The sequence below is a fragment of the Pongo abelii genome, chromosome 9 (genome assembly GCF_028885655.2).
Source record: "Pongo abelii isolate AG06213 chromosome 9, NHGRI_mPonAbe1-v2.0_pri, whole genome shotgun sequence".
NCBI classification, from domain to species: domain Eukaryota; kingdom Metazoa; phylum Chordata; class Mammalia; order Primates; family Hominidae; genus Pongo; species Pongo abelii.
This window is the reverse complement of record NC_071994.2, coordinates 10,575,461-10,593,302: the sequence shown is the minus strand read 5'-3', so window position 1 is coordinate 10,593,302 and position 17,842 is coordinate 10,575,461. Positions and strand designations below refer to the sequence as shown.

Sequence of the window (17,842 nt, the reverse complement as noted above, 5' to 3'; positions counted from 1 at the left end):
CCGCTCCCTTGCCCTACCCCCGTGGCCCGCCAAGGATCCAGCTGTCAGTCATGGAGCTGGCAGGTCGTAACTCACACCACGCCGAAGTCTGAGGGATCCACGCAAGGGTGACAAGCGATCCCATAAAAGATGGGCGACTTACCAGGTTTAATTTGATGGCCGCATAAACTATGAAACACACAACAAGGGAATAAAAAGGCAACCAGGCACCCAGGCAATTAAAGACTCCTCTGGTGAGGCGTGCTATCTTCCTCCCCACCCCCAGGTCCCGCCCTACTTTCCTGGAGCCAGAGGGCTCAGCCTTGGGCTGGCCTTGGGGAGGGGGGCGGCAGGGGAGCCTCTGGCCAAGATGGATGAGGCCCACAGACAGTGGAGCGGAAAGGCCTTGGGTACCTGCCTCCCAAATGCTTCTTGGTTATCCATCAAGCATCTCTGAAAGGTGCAATTTAGACTCTATTATGATGCTGAGGCCTCTGGAGGCTGAGGACTGTGGCCATGAGCTGAGCGGGTGCTGGGAACAGATGGCCACGCCAGGGAATGAGGTGGCTTGCCTTGGCTTTGGCCTTAACAAGTCTGCCCCCTACTTAGGGCACTGCTCAGGAACAGCTGAGTACAAAGGCCACCTGTATCCCTTGTGCCAGGACTCAGCAGCCAACAGACCAGGTGGAGGGTAATCCTCCAGCCAGATGCTGAGCATCCCCTGGCAGAGGTGCTCCTAGACTCAGACTTGACCCTGGAGACTGAGGCAAAGTGACCTGTGAGGTGGCCTGTGTCTTTCTGTCTCTAGCATTGCCCTGTGCTACCTGCCTGCTCATAAGTGGCTTGAGGCAGGACCTCCGGCTCCATAACCTTCATGGGCCTGGCTCGGTGCAGAAGGGACAGACGTGCAGTGGGAAATCTGGGCTGGCTGTGACCTTGGCTGGGCTCCTCATGTCTCTGAGTCTCAGGCTGCTGGGCTGTGAAATGAGGGCTGTGGACCTGTGTGTCGGCGGCAACCTCTGCACCCTTGCCTGTGAAGGGAGGTAGGTGAGGTCTGGCCAGAGAGGTCACCCCACCACCTAGGCTTTTCCTGATCCTCTGGAGGTTGATGTGTCTAGCTCTGCATGCTGTCCTGGCCTTCAAGCCCGTCCTCTCCCACGATCTGGGCCAGTGTCCTTCCCAGTCCCCGATGTAATGAAAGGTGAGGTGGTCAGATAAGGGCCAGGGCAGCCTGGGATGGCCCTGGGCAAAGGAAGCAGGAGGCTCATGGGAGAGTGGGCATCTCCATGAAGGCCTGAGAATGCTCAGCCTGGGCTGCAGGACTGTGTCTGGGCTGGCCAGGGACTCACAGCCCTCAGCAGTGTGGAGTCAAGCACTGGGGTCCTGCAGCCACACAGCCCTGGGGTGGAATCCAGACCCCACCTCCTCCTGCCAGGGGACCATAGGCAGGTCTCTGTGTCTCCCTTCCCTCATCTACAGAACGAGTCCATCACAGTTTCTCCTTTGAAATCTTTAGTGAGTATCTGCCACGTGGGAAACACCATGAATAAGAGGCACAAATCCCTGCCCTTGTAGAGCGTACCTTCTAGTGGGGAGACAGACCATAAAAACAAAAAAGGGCCAGGCGCGGTGGCTCACACCTGTAATCCCAGTACTTTGAGAGGCCCAGGGAGGTGGATCACAAGGTCAAGAGATCAAGACCATGCTGGCCAACATAGTGAGACCCCCGTCTCTACTAAAAATACAAAAAATTAGCTGGGCATGGTGGTGCGCACCTGTAGTCCCAGCTACTCAGGAGGCTGAAGCAGGAGGATCGCTTGAACCCGGGAGGTGGAGGTTGTAGTGACCGAAGATCGCTCCACTGCACTCCCACCTGGTGACAGAGCAAGACTCCATCTCAAAAAACAAAACAAGACAAAACAAAACAAAAAAGATAAAACACATAGTGTGTTAGTTGGTGGTAAATACTATAGGCAAGCAAGGAACTGAGAGGAGTATCTGGGAGTTACAATTCTCGATAGGGTGCCCAGGAAAGGCCTCACTGGAAGGAGATGCAGGCATGGATCTGGGGATGAGCTGTCCAGGCAGAGAGCACAGCACGTGCAAGGGCCCTGGGGATACCGGGGGGTGCCTGGCTGCTGCAGTGAGAGGGGAATGGAGTGGACAAGGCCAACGGGGGTGCCACATAGGATTGCATAGGGCCTTGGCAGCCACCTTGCTGACTGTGGTGGCTGCCTGGGCAGAGACCCTGTAAGTGCAAAGGGAGCGTTTGAGTGTGCAGGGTGAGTGGCAGAGACATTCACCACGGCAGGGCCCATTCTGTCGTCAGGTGGTCACCGATGCAAAGCCATGCTTGGCCACAGTCCCTGCCCTTACAGTTTGGTGACATGAAAACACCAGTCACCAAATGGTGTGACCTGCAACCCACAGAGTGCTGCAAGCCTCAAGATTGCCAAGATTCTGGCCTCCTCCCCAGATGGCCTGGGTTCCTCCTACCTGGTTCTCAAGTAGTCTTGAGTAAGTTAACATCTCTGAGCTTCAGTTTTCTCATCTGTTAAATGGGATTAAGGGCATTGACCTCATGTTTGCTGGGAGGGTTAAATGACTTAAATATTAGGAAAGTTCTCAGCAAAGTCTTTATTATAATGTGAACTACCATCCATCCCATCAGAATGGAATCCCAAGTGGCTACAACAGGGCCTGGAATATAGTAGATGCTCAATAAAGCTCTGTTGGATGCATGCTGGATGGATGGATGGATGGATGGATGGACAGGTGCATGCGTGAATGGACAGGCTGATGCATGGATGGATGGATGGACAGGTGGATGCATGGATTGATGCATATATGGATAGATGGATGGATGGATAATTGGATGGATGAATGGACAGGTGGATGCAAGGATGGATGGATGGACAGGTGGATGCATGGGTGGATGCATGGATGGATGGATGGATGGATGGATGGATGGATGGATGGACAGGTGGATGCATGGATGGATGCATGGATGGATGGATGGACAGGTGCATGCCTGAATGGATGGATGGATGAATGGACAGATGGATGCATGGATGCATGGATGGATGGATGGTTAGGAAGGTGGGTGGGTGGATGGATGGATGGATGGATGGATGGATGGATGGATGGATGGATGGGTGGATGGATGGGCGGACAGGTGGATGCACGGATGCATGGATGGATGGATGGTTAGTTGGATGGATGGATGGACAGATGGATGCATGGATTGATACATGGATGATGGGTGGATGGATGGACGGACAGGTAAATGCATGATGGATGGATGGATGGACGGGTGCGTGCATGAATGGATGGATGGATGGACAGGTGGACGCATGGATGGATGGATGGATGGATAGATGGATGGATGGATGGACAGATGGATGCATGGATTGATAAATGGATGGAAGGATAGATGGATGGATGGATGGATGGATGGACAGGTGGATGCATGGATTGATGCACAGATGGATGGATGGATGGATGGATGGATGGATGGATGGATGGATGGATGGATAACTGGATGGATGGATAATTGGACAGATGAATGGACAGGTGGATGCATGAATGGATGGATGGATGGACGGATGGATGCATGGGTTGATGCATGGATGGATGATGGATGGATGGATGGATGGACAGGTGGATGCATGGATGGATGCATGGACTGGTGCATGCCTGAATGGATGAATGGACAGGTGGATGGATGCATGGATGCCTGGATAGATGTATGGTTAGATGGATGGATGGATGGATGAGTGAATGGACAGATGGAGGCAGGGATGAATGGATGGTTAGGTGCATGGATGGATGGATGGATGGATGGATGGACAGGTGGATGCATGGATTGATATGTGGATGATGGATGGATGGATGGACAGGTAGATACATGATGGATGAATGGTGGACGGATGGATGGATGGATGGACAGGTGCATGCATGAATGGATGGATGGACGAATGGACAGGCAGATGCATGGATGGATGGATGGATGGTTGGATGGATGGATGGATGGATGGATGGACAGGTGGATGCATGGATTAATACATGCATGGATGGATGGATGGATGGATGGACAGGTAGATGCATGATGGAAGGATGGTGGACAGATGGATGGATGGATGGACAGGTGCATGCATGAGTGGATGGATGGACAGGTGCATGCATGAGTGGATGGATGGATGAATGGACAGGTGGATAGATGGATGGATGGACAGGTAGATGCATGGACTGATACATAGATGGATAGATGGATGGATGGATGAATGGATGGATGGATGGACAGGTCCATGCATGAATTGATGGATGGATGAATGTACAGGTGGATGGATGGATGGATGGATGGATGGATGGATGGATGGACAGGTGGATGCATGGATTAAAATATAGATGGATGGATGGATGGATGGATGGATGGATGGATGGATGGATAGATGCATGGATGGATGCATGGATGGATGGATGGACAGGTGCATGCCAGAATGGAAGGATGGATGAATGGACAGGTGGATGCATGGATGGATGGACGGATGGATGGATGGATGGATGGACAGGTAGATGGATGATGGATGGACGGATGGACAGGTGCATGCCTGAATGGATGGACGAATGAATGGACAGGTGGGTGGACAGATGGATGAATGGATGGTAGGTGGATGGGTGGGTGGACAGATGGATGGGCAGAGCAGAGGGAAGCTTTATCTGGGGCCTCAGGAAAACCTAGCAGAGGAGGTAACATTTGAGCTGGGTCCTGCCACAGTAGCTTGCTCGATGGAAAGAAAAAGCAGCTCAGGAATAGAGAAGAACAGAGAAGACAAAAAGTTTGGCCTGGTTGAGAAACAGAGACGTTCAGTCCCTATGGCATGAAAGTAAGGTCCCTGCTGGCTCAGTGAGCAGGTGCCGGCTCTGCTCTGCACACCAGGGCTGCCGTCCCAGGCTGGGACTTCAGGCTCCGAGAGGCCATCATGTCCCATCATTGAAAAGCGTCCGTGAGCCCAGTGTTTTACAGCAGACTTTTGCTGGCTGCATGAAGACACCTTCCTCGCTGAGACTGAAAGATAATTTCTCTTTAATTGATTTTTTACCACTATGAACAGTAAAATAATATAAGAAAAATCTATGCTGCAATTTTTCCATTTGTGAAATCCAAAATTACACCTTGCAGCCAATTCCCTCAGAGTGCAGATGCGATGCCTCCCTCCTTTTATTTGTCTCATTCCTTTAAATGCAAAAAAACAGACCGCTTTTTTTTTTTTTTTTTTTTTTTGAATAGCTGAAAGTTTATGATTTGAGAAAGGGGCAAGGTGTGGGACAATTTCCCACACAACTCGGAACCCAGGGCCAGGGAGGCACCTCTGATGAAAAGAGATTTCTGTAAATACATGAGAAAGTGATTCTGTTGACACCTCATTCTTCTGTCTGTAGAATGTACGAGTGACAACAGGACATGTTGTTTTAACACCAGACAATGAAGCTCCCTGCTCTCCACTCCTCGCCAGTGATAGCACTGACAGCTTCGTTCCCGCAGGCTCTGGCGACACCCCCCTTTTTGAGCTCCTGGGCCTTCCAGAAACAAGCTTTCCTTTCGAACCCTGGGTCCGAGCCAGATAGCAATGCGTGCTCCTCGTGCAGTGCCAGGGAAACAGCGGCTATGAATCCATAAAACACGCCCTAAATCCATCCCATCCATATTGACTGGTACCTTTAGCGTTGGCCATAAAGTGGCTTTGTGTGAAGTCTTGAGAGAAGAAACCAAACCTGCTGCATGGCTCTCACTAAATTAACCTCCCTGAGGCTCCAGATCACATTCCAGGAGGGCCGTGGCAGCACGCGTCTCATTAATGGGCAGCCTCTTGGCTCCCGATATGATTTAACGTTAGCCAGATGTTGTTAAAGTCCGACCTTGGCAGGAGCAATCACCTGCGGCATAAACCTGGCACAAAGGGCGCTCCTCCAGCTTGACCTCACCCTGCAGGACCGGACTTCGGCCACCCCTTGGTGCAGGCTGGCAGGTGGGAGGGAATGCACGATTCACTCCTGGGGTCGCTGTCGCCGCCTCCCTCTCACTGCCCCTGTCCTGTGCTCCTTGCAGGTATTCAGGCTCCAGGGCAGGTGGGGCCGGACGCCCCCAGCCATCCACCATGGTGGTGGCACACCCCACCGCCACTGCCACCACCACGCCCGCTGCCACTGTCACGGCCACCGTCGTGATGACCACGGCCACCATGGACCTGCGGGACTGGCTGTTCCTCTGCTACGGGCTCATCGCCTTCTTGACGGAGGTCATTGACAGCACCACCTGCCCCTCGGTGTGCCGCTGCGACAACGGCTTCATCTACTGCAACGACCGGGGACTCACATCCATCCCCGCAGATATCCCTGATGACGCCACCACTCTCTACCTGCAGAACAACCAGATCAACAACGCTGGCATCCCCCAGGACCTCAAGACCAAGGTCAACGTGCAGGTCATCTACCTATACGAGAATGACCTGGATGAGTTCCCCATCAACCTGCCCCGCTCCCTCCGGGAGCTGCACCTGCAGGACAACAACGTGCGCACCATCGCCAGGGACTCGCTGGCCCGCATTCCGCTGCTGGAGAAGCTGCACCTGGATGACAACTCCGTGTCCACCGTCAGCATTGAGGAGGACGCCTTCGCCGACAGCAAACAGCTCAAGCTGCTCTTCCTGAGCCGGAACCACCTGAGCAGCATTCCCTCGGGGCTGCCGCACACGCTGGAGGAGCTGCGGCTGGATGACAACCGCATCTCCACCATCCCGCTGCATGCCTTCAAGGGCCTCAACAGCCTGCGGCGCCTGGTGCTGGACGGTAACCTGCTGGCCAACCAGCGCATCGCCGACGACACCTTCAGCCGCCTACAGAACCTCACGGAGCTCTCACTGGTGCGCAATTCACTGGCCGCGCCACCCCTCAACCTGCCCAGCGCCCACCTGCAGAAGCTCTACCTGCAGGACAACGCCATCAGCCACATCCCCTACAACACGCTGGCCAAGATGCGTGAGCTGGAGCGGCTGGACCTGTCCAACAACAACCTGACCACGCTGCCCCGCGGCCTGTTCGATGACCTGGGGAACCTGGCCCAGCTGCTGCTCAGGAACAACCCCTGGTTCTGCGGCTGCAACCTCATGTGGCTGCGGGACTGGGTGAAGGCACGGGCAGCCGTGGTCAACGTGCGGGGCCTCATGTGCCAGGGCCCTGAGAAGGTCCGGGGCATGGCCATCAAGGACATTACCAGCGAGATGGACGAGTGTTTTGAGACGGGGTCGCAGGGCGGCGTGGCCAACGCAGCCGCCAAGACCACGGCCAGCAACCATGCCTCCGCCACCACGCCCCAGGGTTCCCTGTTTACCCTCAAGGCCAAAAGGCCGGGGCTGCGCCTCCCTGACTCCAACATTGACTACCCTATGGCCACGGGCGATGGCGCCAAGACCCTGGCCATCCACGTGAAGGCCCTGACGGCAGACTCCATCCGCATCACGTGGAAGGCCACGCTCCCCGCCTCCTCTTTCCGGCTCAGTTGGCTGCGCCTGGGCCACAGCCCGGCTGTGGGCTCCATCACGGAGACCTTAGTGCAGGGGGACAAGACAGAGTACCTGCTGACGGCCCTGGAGCCCAAGTCCACCTACATCATCTGCATGGTCACCATGGAGACCGGCAATGCCTACGTAGCTGATGAGACACCCGTGTGTGCCAAGGCAGAGACGGCCGACAGCTACGGCCCTACCACCACACTCAACCAGGAGCAGAACGCCGGCCCCATGGCGAGCCTGCCCCTGGCGGGCATCATCGGCGGGGCCGTGGCTCTGGTCTTCCTCTTCCTGGTCCTGGGGGCCATCTGCTGGTACGTGCACCAGGCTGGCGAGCTGCTGACCCGGGAGAGGGCCTACAACCGGGGCAGCAGGAAAAAGGATGACTATATGGAGTCGGGGACCAAGAAAGACAACTCCATCCTGGAAATCCGCAGCCCTGGGCTGCAGATGCTGCCCATCAACCCATACCGCGCCAAAGAGGAGTACATGGTCCACACCATCTTCCCCTCCAACGGCAGCAGCCTCTGCAAGGCCACACACACGATCGGCTACGGCACCACGCGGGGCTACCGGGACGGCGGCATCCCCGACATAGACTACTCCTACACATGATGCCCGCCCACCCGGGCTGCCCCGCCTCAGCCCCAGCTGCCCTGGCGTGGCCACGTGGCTTTGCCCAGCCTGCCGCAATCTGAGAGAGCAAGGAAGAGAAATTCCACGGGTGACTTTCTCCCGCAGAAAGCAAAGTTTGGGGAGGGCTGACGATTTTGTAGAACACAACAGTGACAATTTTTTTAAAAAGAATAGAAGGCAGGAGGGGGAATTCGACATTGTTGAAGACATAATTTATACCGAGTTATGCCAGTTGGGGAGGGAAGGACTAAAAATAATATCGCAGGAAGGGCTGGGTTGGGTTTTGTTTTGTTTTGTTTTTTCCCCCTGAACTGGAAGGATACTACCTGTATAACATCTGTGGACACCTCATGCTCTGTTCAGGGCCATCACAAAGGAACTGCCAGGGAGAAGCAGCCAGCTCTCAAAGCTCCCCCACAGCTCTCCCGCCGCTGGCCACTCGCTGGCGACGCGATGGAAGGTTTTCAGGCTCCTCACAAAGGAGAGAGGGAAGAAAAGATCTTTTGCCCTGGAGATATGGTCCTGAAATCTCTCCCCTGGCTTATTCCATACCATTTCCCTTGCAGATTTGCAGAAACATGGCATCTTTCACTGCATTCTTTGAACAATCACGTAGTCGATTAAAAAAAACAAACAAACTTTTTTTTCCTAGGCTGAAGCCCTCTTCAGTTCCATGCACCACGCTCCGTAGAAGCCCCGGCGGAAGCTGTAGCTTTCCCTGCCACCTGGAAGTGCATCTGTCTGCCTGTCTATCCCTGTCGCGGTGTCTCTAAGTACAGATGGGTAGATAGAGCCACAGGCACGGTCCTTACCGTTCTTCTCGGGTCAGTTCTCACCATTTCCTGAACAATAGCATTGCGAAAGTGTTGCTTTCTCCTAGAAATCCTTGAGTAAGTAGACCATGTGTTGGGGATGGGAGTGAGGTGGGGGAGGAGACTTGGTCTCTGGGGGCTACTGCTGTTCCTAAAGGCTGAGGTGTGTATGTGGCTTAGGGAGGCGTTGCAGCTGGGGTTGCCAGTCCCATCCTAGCTCAGCTTGGCCAGCGCTGGGCTGCTCTCCTTTCTGATATAGATAAAAGCTTTATTTGATTCCAGTGTCCTCATCTCCCTCCCCCACCACGTGCAATCACCTTAATAGCTACTTTCTGAGCATTTACCATGTGCTGAATGTTCCCTCCTAGGACGGGTAATTAGCGCAGGGATTTTTTTTTTTAAATATCAGCTGATTAGACCTATTGGTTTCCATGGCTGCTCAAACAAAGCCCAGAAAAAGACATAAAAATTCTCGAAAAAGCCCTGGGTGATGGCAGTCCCTCCCTGAACGTAGAAAACTCAGCTGGGCCCACCCCTGGGACTCTGTTTCTTGAGAGGGAGAGACCAGATCTCTTTCTAAAAATGCCAGCCTCCGAAAGGGCCCTGACTGGGGCCCTCAGAAGAGTTAAGATTTTATTTCCTCCCTCTGGAATCCATGTCGCTATCATTCATTTATCAACTGACAGTTCAGTGTGGTGAGCCATGAGATTAAAACGATGATGAAATAACGACAGCGAATTGGACAGGGGGGAAGAGCGGAGCCTGGGGTTCCGACGTGCCTGCGTCCCAGTACTCGGGGAGCCCGGGTCACCATCTGTCACTGTGCCGCTTGTTCTGCGCCAAGGAAAAGGAACGTCAAAGAGGAGATGCTGGTCTGAGGGCAGGGGGATGAGAGGGCTGGGAGCGCCTGGTGGTGCTATTTTCAAACGGCCTCTGCCACCGTGCGAAAAGCAAAGGCAGAAGCAGCAGCGGGGCAGGGGTTACGTTAAAAGGCCCGACCGGCACCTTCAGTGAGGAGATGGGGCTGAAAGGAGCGGACACAACAGCCACGTGGAAAGTGGAAAAATGGGCACAGGCTCCCAGCACGGCCTGGGGCGGGGGGCTAGCCCTCAAAATAGGTCCACTCCCCAGCCCTGGGGAACAGCCGAGCAGTGTGGTCACGTTTCACTCGAAACTAGACGTGTTTTTCCTTTTCCTGCCTGAATCATTTTCTCACACAATAAGGTCAAGAGAGAAATTTCCCGAGGCCTTAATGTCAGGTCTGTATAAAAGTCACCCCCAGGCCGGGCACGGTGGCTCACGCCTCTAATCCCAGCACTTTGGGAGGCTGAGGCAGGAGGATTTTATGAGGTCAGGAGTTTGAGACCAGCCTGGCCAACATGGTGAACACCCGTCTCTCTAAAAATACAAAAATTAGCCAGGCATGGTGGCAGGCGCCTGTTACCCAGCTACTCGGGAGGCTGAGGCAGGAGAATCGCTTGAACCAGGGAGGCAGAGGCTGCAGTGAGCCGAGATTGCGCCACTGCATTCCAGCCTGGGCAAACAGTGAGACTCCATCTAAAAAAAAAAAGTAGGCCCTCCCAGTGGACCATGGCCCCCCAGCCCCGAGACGAGCAGAAGGGCCCACCTGGGATGTCTGGGAGGAGAGCGTGCCTGAGGTGTGCCACGCTGGCACAGGGAACAGAAGTCCCAGGTCTCTGCTGATTCTAAAATGAGACCCCCCTCCCTGAAGGGCACCACTCTGATCACTGCCTTCCCCCAAGTCCCACCCATCTGCAACATGGTGCTGCCAGCACACTGTCCCCACCTCACCTAGGTCCCTCTGTCTCCTCTCCCCACCCTAGACAGGTCAGGTCATGCCCTTAGTGGCTAGGAAGGCATCTGGGGATAGCAGGTGGCCCGGACTGTGAGAGCTGCCTGGGAAGGTCCTGCTTGGCTGGGGCAGGAGTGCGGGGGACTTAGTGCTAGAGAGCAGGCAGAGCTGGGAGCCAGCCTGTGCCCAGCCACGCCCTCCGAGACAAGGCCTAGGTGATGAGCTTTCCTCCCCGCCATTGCACAGAGCAGGCCCAGGCAGGCGGGAGCCCTGGCAGCTGCCCCAGAGGAGCTCCTTGGGCCCCGGGGCCACGCGAGTCTTCTGCTCTTGGTTCTTGCACTAACTGGGTGAGGGCGGGACTCGGTCCCTCTTACCAGACCCTGCCTGCCTCATCATGGGGATCACCCACTCCCTGGGGCTCTAAGTGTGGATGAATGTGGATGCTCCACCCAGTCAGGACCCTGGGACCCAGCTCTAGAGCTGACTGTCTCATCTTTTCTGCCCCTTAGCTATCCTGACACCTTCCCAGGGTCCTTTCTGGGCTTTCCCAGAGGAAGCCCCCAAATATCTGCTGTGTCACAGCCCCTCAGCCAGGGAGGGGCCAGAAGCTAGGTCCATTCTGAAACCCCATCCCCTCTTGGCCCAGCTCCTCCCAGCTGGTCTCATACCACAAGATAGGAGATGTTTCAGGACACCCAGCCTCCCCTATGCCTCAGACATGCATGAGGACACAAGGCCTGGGATGCCAACCCCAGGTCTGTCTAAATTCTCCCGGGCTCCCGTGCACAGCCGACATTTCCAAGGGAATGTCCGCGGCCGGGCTGACCCTCACAGCCTCTAAGTAGCCAGAATAACCTCAGCGGCCTCAGCACTGATGAGTACGTTTTGTGGCATTTAAGGCAGGTTTAAAGTTAAAGATAAAAAAAGCCCACAACACTCCTTTGGTTAAGTGGTTTACCCTTCGTGGTAATTAGATATAGTGATTGGAATCTCTTTTCTATTACATGGCAATTTTCCTTTAAATCTCCCCTAAAAAAAAAAAGGAAAGGAAAGAAAAGGCAAGGAAGGAGAGAGAGGAGGCACCAGCAGGCCGGGAATCATTTGCATTTTGCGAATGAGGCCTCTTGTAAGCTCAGCTCAGGCGTGGGGCCCAACGTATGGAATGCTTAAGAGATTACTAAAAATAAAATCTATTAATTAGTCATACTCAATTCTGCAGACATGATGTGCATCAAAAGCTCTTTTTCTTCCCTTTTCTCCTTCCCCCTCCCCACGGCCTCCCGCCACAGCCTCCATCTTCTCTAAATAGGCTGGGGCTTGCTCCACGCTAACAAGGTGCATGCAGCGGCCAGGGACCTCCCTGACCCAGGGCCAGGATGCAGGTCCGGAGCCAAGAGCAGGGGCATTGCACCTTCCTGGCTCTGGGTGACGCTGGCAGGGGAGGGGACAGCACCTGGCAAGATGGCAGCAGCTAGGAGGGGCCCAACCTGACTCTCCCAAAGCCCAAAGCCCAAAGCCCACACCTGCCGTGTGCCTCTTCTCCCTCCCTCTACACAGGCACCGGGTCTCCTCCTTCCCCTGGGGGTCCAGGAAACCCTCCCTCTGAGCCCAGCCCAGCCCTGTCCCAACAAAGCCAGGCAGAGAGGTGAGGAGGGGGTCGGGGAGATGTTTCCAGAGCGGTGCAGGGAAAGAGGGTTTGGTGAGAATACAGCCTCTGTTTCCCCTTCTGTAAAGTGGGGGTGTGCTAGGGAGGAGTCCAGCGTCACTCAGGAAACTGGTGCTCCAGAGGCCAAGTGGGGGCCCCTCCCCGCTGCTGGTGCTGAAAGGTTCTAGCTGGCCCAAGTCAGGTGAGGGATCCCTGAAGGGTTGGAGGGGCTGGTCAGGGCCTTGAGCGGAGGACAGGCTGGGACCCAAGGCTGCCTCCGAACCTGTGCCTCCCTCCTTCACCTCCGGCCCTGGAGCCAAGGAGCCAGGAGGGGAGGAGAAAGAGCAGACCCTCCCCCTTGAAAATGGCAGCTCGAGTCCCAAAGCCAGCCCACTTCAGAAACCTGCTTCCTGCTGAACGTGCCAGAGAGGAGGCTGGGGCTTCAGAGCCTCGCACTTATGAAAAATACAACAAGGAGAATTGGATGCGGCAGAGAGGGAGCAAAGGGGTGGGGAGGGCAACGGGGAGAGCGGGGGCAGTGCTGGCAGGAGGGGCCAGGCGCAGGGACCTGTGTCCCCAAGGGCCAGGCCCTGCTCTCAGGGCCAGGACGCAACCAGGGTCAGTGGCGGGCATCCGCGTGCCTCCTCATACTCGATCGGCACAGGTGATGGCGGCTGCTGCCTGCCCCTGGATGGGTGCCAGGGTGAGCACTCACAAGCGATTCGCAGCCGTGCATCGGCCTTCCCGAGTGCAGAGAAGAGGCATTTTTTTTTCTTAAGAAGGGATAAAAAGGCTCAAAAATGCAAATCGTTACCGTTTACAACCAAGCGAGTCTGCTAAATTGATTAGGAGAGATTAAACTCCTTGGTGGTGCAGGGAAAGGGGGATTTTTCGTGGTTTATGAACCTGCCCCAAGTGGCTATCTGCACAGCAGGGACTTTCTGGGCCTCGTTGGGTGGGGTGGGAGGGTGGGGGTGCAAGGTGGGAGCACCTGCCCTGGCTTGGCTCCCTGGGGAGCCAGGGTCTCTGAAGACAACACCAAATGGGCCAGAGCACTCAGGCTTGAGGCTCCAGCACTGCCCTAGGGAAAGGGGCCCAGACTTCTGGGACAAGTGGCTCATCCAGTCCTTAGAGAGTAGGATTCTAGAGCCGTGGGCTTTTCTGCTTCCTTTCTGTTCTGGGTGGGTCTGTCTCCAATCCACTCCTTGTGGCCAGTAAAAGGGGAGTGGGTAAAGGGAAAACTGCAGGTCAGGGAAGAGAAGCTCTAGCCCAGCAAAGGAAGCAGGCAGTGAGCTCTCCATCACTGGGAGCATTCAAGCACTAGATGGGGACGTGGCAGATATTTTCCTCCCAAGGTCTGGTGCTTTGACTAGAAGATCCTGGTTCCCACCCTTGCTTTCTCATCCCCCAGGACACTGAAAGGGAGCAGATATCAAGAGAAGTTCACCATGTTGCTCAAAGTCACTGGTGTCCCCTGAAAACCCCAAGTCAGGGCAGTCCTGAAGACAGACCATCCCGCCCCACCAAAGAGCAGCTTGTGCCAGCAGAGAGGCTGCAAAATACCCATCCTCAGTGTCCAAGAGGCACCAAGAAAGTACAGATACGTGCCACCCCCTTTCCAGAGTCTAAACTCAGCACCTGTGGCTCGCCAGAGGGGCTGACAGAGAGCGCCTCCCAGGCCCTGCAGCTCCGAAGCCCAGGCTGCGTCCTGGGCCTGTCTCTTAAGCCAGGGCCGCCCCACGTGCAGTCCAACACACTCATGCTGCTGCTGCTGCTGCCACTGTATCCATCCATCCATCACCGCCGGTGGACAGCGCCTGGGGCACTTTTCACTCTGTGGTTTTAAGCATTTACCGTTTCTTTTGAAATGTTCCAAGTAGATGCCTGAAATACCCATATTTGCTTCTTTTTAAAAACTCACAGAAAGATTCCTTTTGCTCTCCATCCCCTCCCTTTGCTCGTCCCCCTCCCTCGGCATTTTTAATCCGTGGGTTTTCCCTGGTTTTGGAAATTCCAAAAGGGGGGGTCAGGCCCCCTTTCTCACCATAACAAATTTGCGGGTATGCCTGGAGACCCCCAAAGCCACAGAGCAAAGCCTGGTCGTCGTCTTTTTTTTTTTTAGACGGAGTTTTGCTCTTGTTGCCCAGGCTGGAGTGCAATGGCGCAATCTCGGCTCACCGCAACCCCCGCCTCCCGGGTTCAAGTGATTCTCCTGCCTCAGCCTCCTGAGTAGCTGGGATTACAGGCATGCGCCACCACGCCCGGCTAATTTTGCATTTTTAGTAGAGACGGGGTTTCTCCATGTTGGTCAGACTGGTATTGAACTCCCGGCCTCAGGTGATCTGCCCACCTTGGCCTCCCAAAGTGCTGGGATTACAGGCATGAGCCACCGCGCCCGGCCAAAGCCTCGTCTTTTCTCCACATCTTCCCCGCAGACCCCTGCCTGGAACAGCTCCTGCTACTGGTACCCGCTGGAGACCCTGGCCAGGGCCTGGCTCTTTGAGACCATTGTCACTGTCCCCTCCCACCCCTTGTCACTGAAATGCCCGGCCTGTGCCAGAAAAGAGGGTGGGTGTGCTGAGGGCATAGGGCAACCTGTGGGTGGGATGACTGCCCCCACGTCCTAACAAAGCCAGCCCCCAAAGCACTGTGGGCATCTGAGCGGGCACAGTGCCCTGGCCCCCCCGCCTCCCCACACCTGAAAGCCCAAAGCCTCAGACCAGAGAGTCCTCAAAGGAAGGTCTTTGCTGCCACCAGCCCTAAATTTCATCAAGGTAGATGGTCAGAGTCAGCGCCTTGCCCTTCCCAGGGTCACTGGGGCCCAGCACAGTGCCTGGCACAAAGGGGTACTCAATCCTTTCTCTGCCACCAACGGAATGAGGCCGCCTCCTCCTCTCACTTCCTCCCCAGTTGCCATCTGCCCACTCAGTGAAGATGGCCCAGGCACCAGTGTTGGCAACAAACGGGCTTCTCTCGTCCTGCACCTGCCCCGCCAGCAGCTGGCACAGAGAGGGGCTCATCTCGGCAGCTTTACCTCTCGGAAGTACCTCGCTCCACCCTGCCTTGGATCCACGCGTTGCCAGCTGTGAGCCAGACGGAGAAATGTAGCCACTCTGAGAGATCCGGTGGCTGCCCCAACCTGCGTTGGTGACTCAGTTTCCCTTCTCCAAGACTTGCCTTGAGTGGATGACAAGGGGGAGAGACCTGGGGGAGGGCCCCACAGAGGCGCTGCAAGAAATCCAGATCCCAGGCGACACCTGCTGCTTTGCCTGCCGCCCCCGCTGAATCCCTGCACCTGGAGCCACCCACCTGGAGGAACTCATCGGGCTTCCTCTGTAGACGGGAGAAAACAAACGCGCCACAAACCGACAATCAAAGCCATGGTGGATGCGGGCCGCCACCAGCTCATCTCCCTGGAGCCAGGCGGCTCCAGGCCTCTCTCACCTTTCTTGTATGGAACGCAGGCTTGCAATGTTCTGAGCCCACCCGTCCTCGGGCTAGTCCCATTTTCAAAAGTTCTGAGTACGCAGGTGAGAAGACATCCCCACAAAACCCCAAAACTAGCCTTAGACTGTTTTTCCCCAGCACAACGCACCTCCACACCGCCAGCAGCCCACCTGGGTACCCAAAGCGAGCCGCCAGGGGGTTCCGAGGACGCTGCCTGGTGCCTTCCAGCTCAGAAAGAGAGGCCGAGAGCCATGGGGAAGAAGCCACACGGCGCAGCGCTCGGGGCTTGTCTTCCAAGAGTGAGAGAAGTGGGGAGAGAGGTGACGGAGGGTAGAGTGGGTGTGTGGCGTCGAAGTAGGCTAGCCAGAGAGAAGCGCACTTGTGGGATTCTGCTGGCTGGAGCCAGGAGGTAAGTGTGAACAGGGAGGCCAAAGATGAAAGTTATCTAAAAGAGCCTGTACCCCCTATAAACATGGCAGAGGAATGTCTTAAGAGCCACCAACAGTAATTCCCTTTCCGGATGTTAACAGGTTATTTGTATCTCAGGTGGCGTCGTAAAGCATTCTGGAGTGGCACACAATGTCATCCCCTTCCCGGTGGTCTGAAGAGGAGGAGGAGACCAGGGAGGGGTCCTCGGCCAGCCCCTAGCGAATGGGGTGCATCCTTCTGCTCTATAGAAGGCAGGAAGCCCGCCAGCTAACCTCCCGGGTCAGGGGGAGCAGGCCTGATCTCTCCCAAGCCTGTGACTGAGGTCCTGTCTGATGTCCAAGGGGCCCCTGTGCCGGTACCCCCACTTCCCATGCCCCCCAGCCTTCCTCACCTCTAGAATCAGCCGCCCGGGTGCAGCACTGTCTCCTTTCTTTTTCTTAGAAGTGGTCTCAGGGGCCTGAGTGATAGGCCTGACCATCCCCACTACCACCCGCTGCCATACGACCAGATGGCTGACCCGGCCCGGCTTCTCGGGGCCCAGACCAGCCTGGCCTCGTGCCCACCTGCCTCGCTCCCAACCTCACCACCAGGCAAGGGTTTCCAGAAAACCGAGACACACAAACACCCAACACCACGACAACAACACAAACCAAAGTGCACTGCGAACCGCCCTTTGGCCTCCTTCTTGTAGGTGCCTTGAAACTTCAATGTTGAGATGAATGTGATTAACTACTTGGTCCTATTTTCTGTTTGTCTGTTTTCATAGAAAATGTCCAAGCCCACTTGCCTTGTTCTTTCTTGAAATAAATAGAAAGATTTAACTTTTACGGTCATCTCTTGCTGCTGACTCTCGGCTTGGCACCCCATCGGGCCAGGGGCCATGTGTCCGGGGCACACGTGGTCTCAGCGGCCCACCCCCTCCCCGGGCCTTGCCCCTGAGGCTCAGCCCACCCCCTCCCCAGGCCTTACCCCGAGGGTCAGCTCACCCCCTCCCCAGGCCTTGCCCCTGAGGGTCAGCTCTGTTCTTGGGGTGCCCTGGCTCGGAGGCGGTGGCCGGGCAGGATGGAGACTGTTCCCTCGGGCACCGTCCCAACCAAAATGATTCTGCTGCAGGAAGAAGGGCCCTCTGTCCCCACCCACAGGCCCCAGAGGTCTACTGACACCTGAGTCACCACAAGGGGACCCACAGCTGAACGCAGACTCCAAGAGGGTCTCTAAATGGAGAAGTATGTGTCAGCAGGAGCTGTGGGTTATCCTGGAAGAGGCTCCAGCAACCAAGTGGCTCCAGGATAAAAGTGGGACTGTCCGGGTGTTTGGGGACATGAGCTTATGCCACCACCCTAGATGTCCCCCATCCCCTAGATGTGCCCATTACACTCACAGCTCTGGAGCCTCATCTGCCTCTCTCACACCCCAAACGGAGGGAGACAGGAAGGAACAAAATTTCCATGAGAACAATAGCAGTTTCTGCTAAATTTAACATAAAACAAGAACTCATTACTTCTGCCTGAGA

General features: G+C 55.6%; 2 protein-coding genes across 9 annotated transcripts in view; one reads left to right on the top strand and one right to left on the bottom strand.

Moving 5' to 3' along the window:
* The window catches only part of FLRT1 (fibronectin leucine rich transmembrane protein 1), an 87,113-nt gene extending 75,085 nt beyond the window's left edge, over positions 1-12,028 (top strand). For all 5 annotated transcript variants that reach the window (XM_054525735.2, XM_054525733.2, XM_054525732.2 and 2 more), the window contains one exon: positions 6,089-12,028. In XM_054525735.2, coding sequence (XP_054381710.1) covers positions 6,138-8,162 — 2,025 coding nt within the window. In that variant the 5' untranslated portion in view covers positions 6,089-6,137 and the 3' untranslated portion in view covers positions 8,163-12,028. The remainder of the gene's footprint in view (positions 1-6,088) is intronic.
* Positions 1-17,842, bottom strand: part of MACROD1 (mono-ADP ribosylhydrolase 1) — a 170,341-nt gene that overhangs the window by 112,416 nt on the left and 40,083 nt on the right. The window lies entirely within an intron of this gene.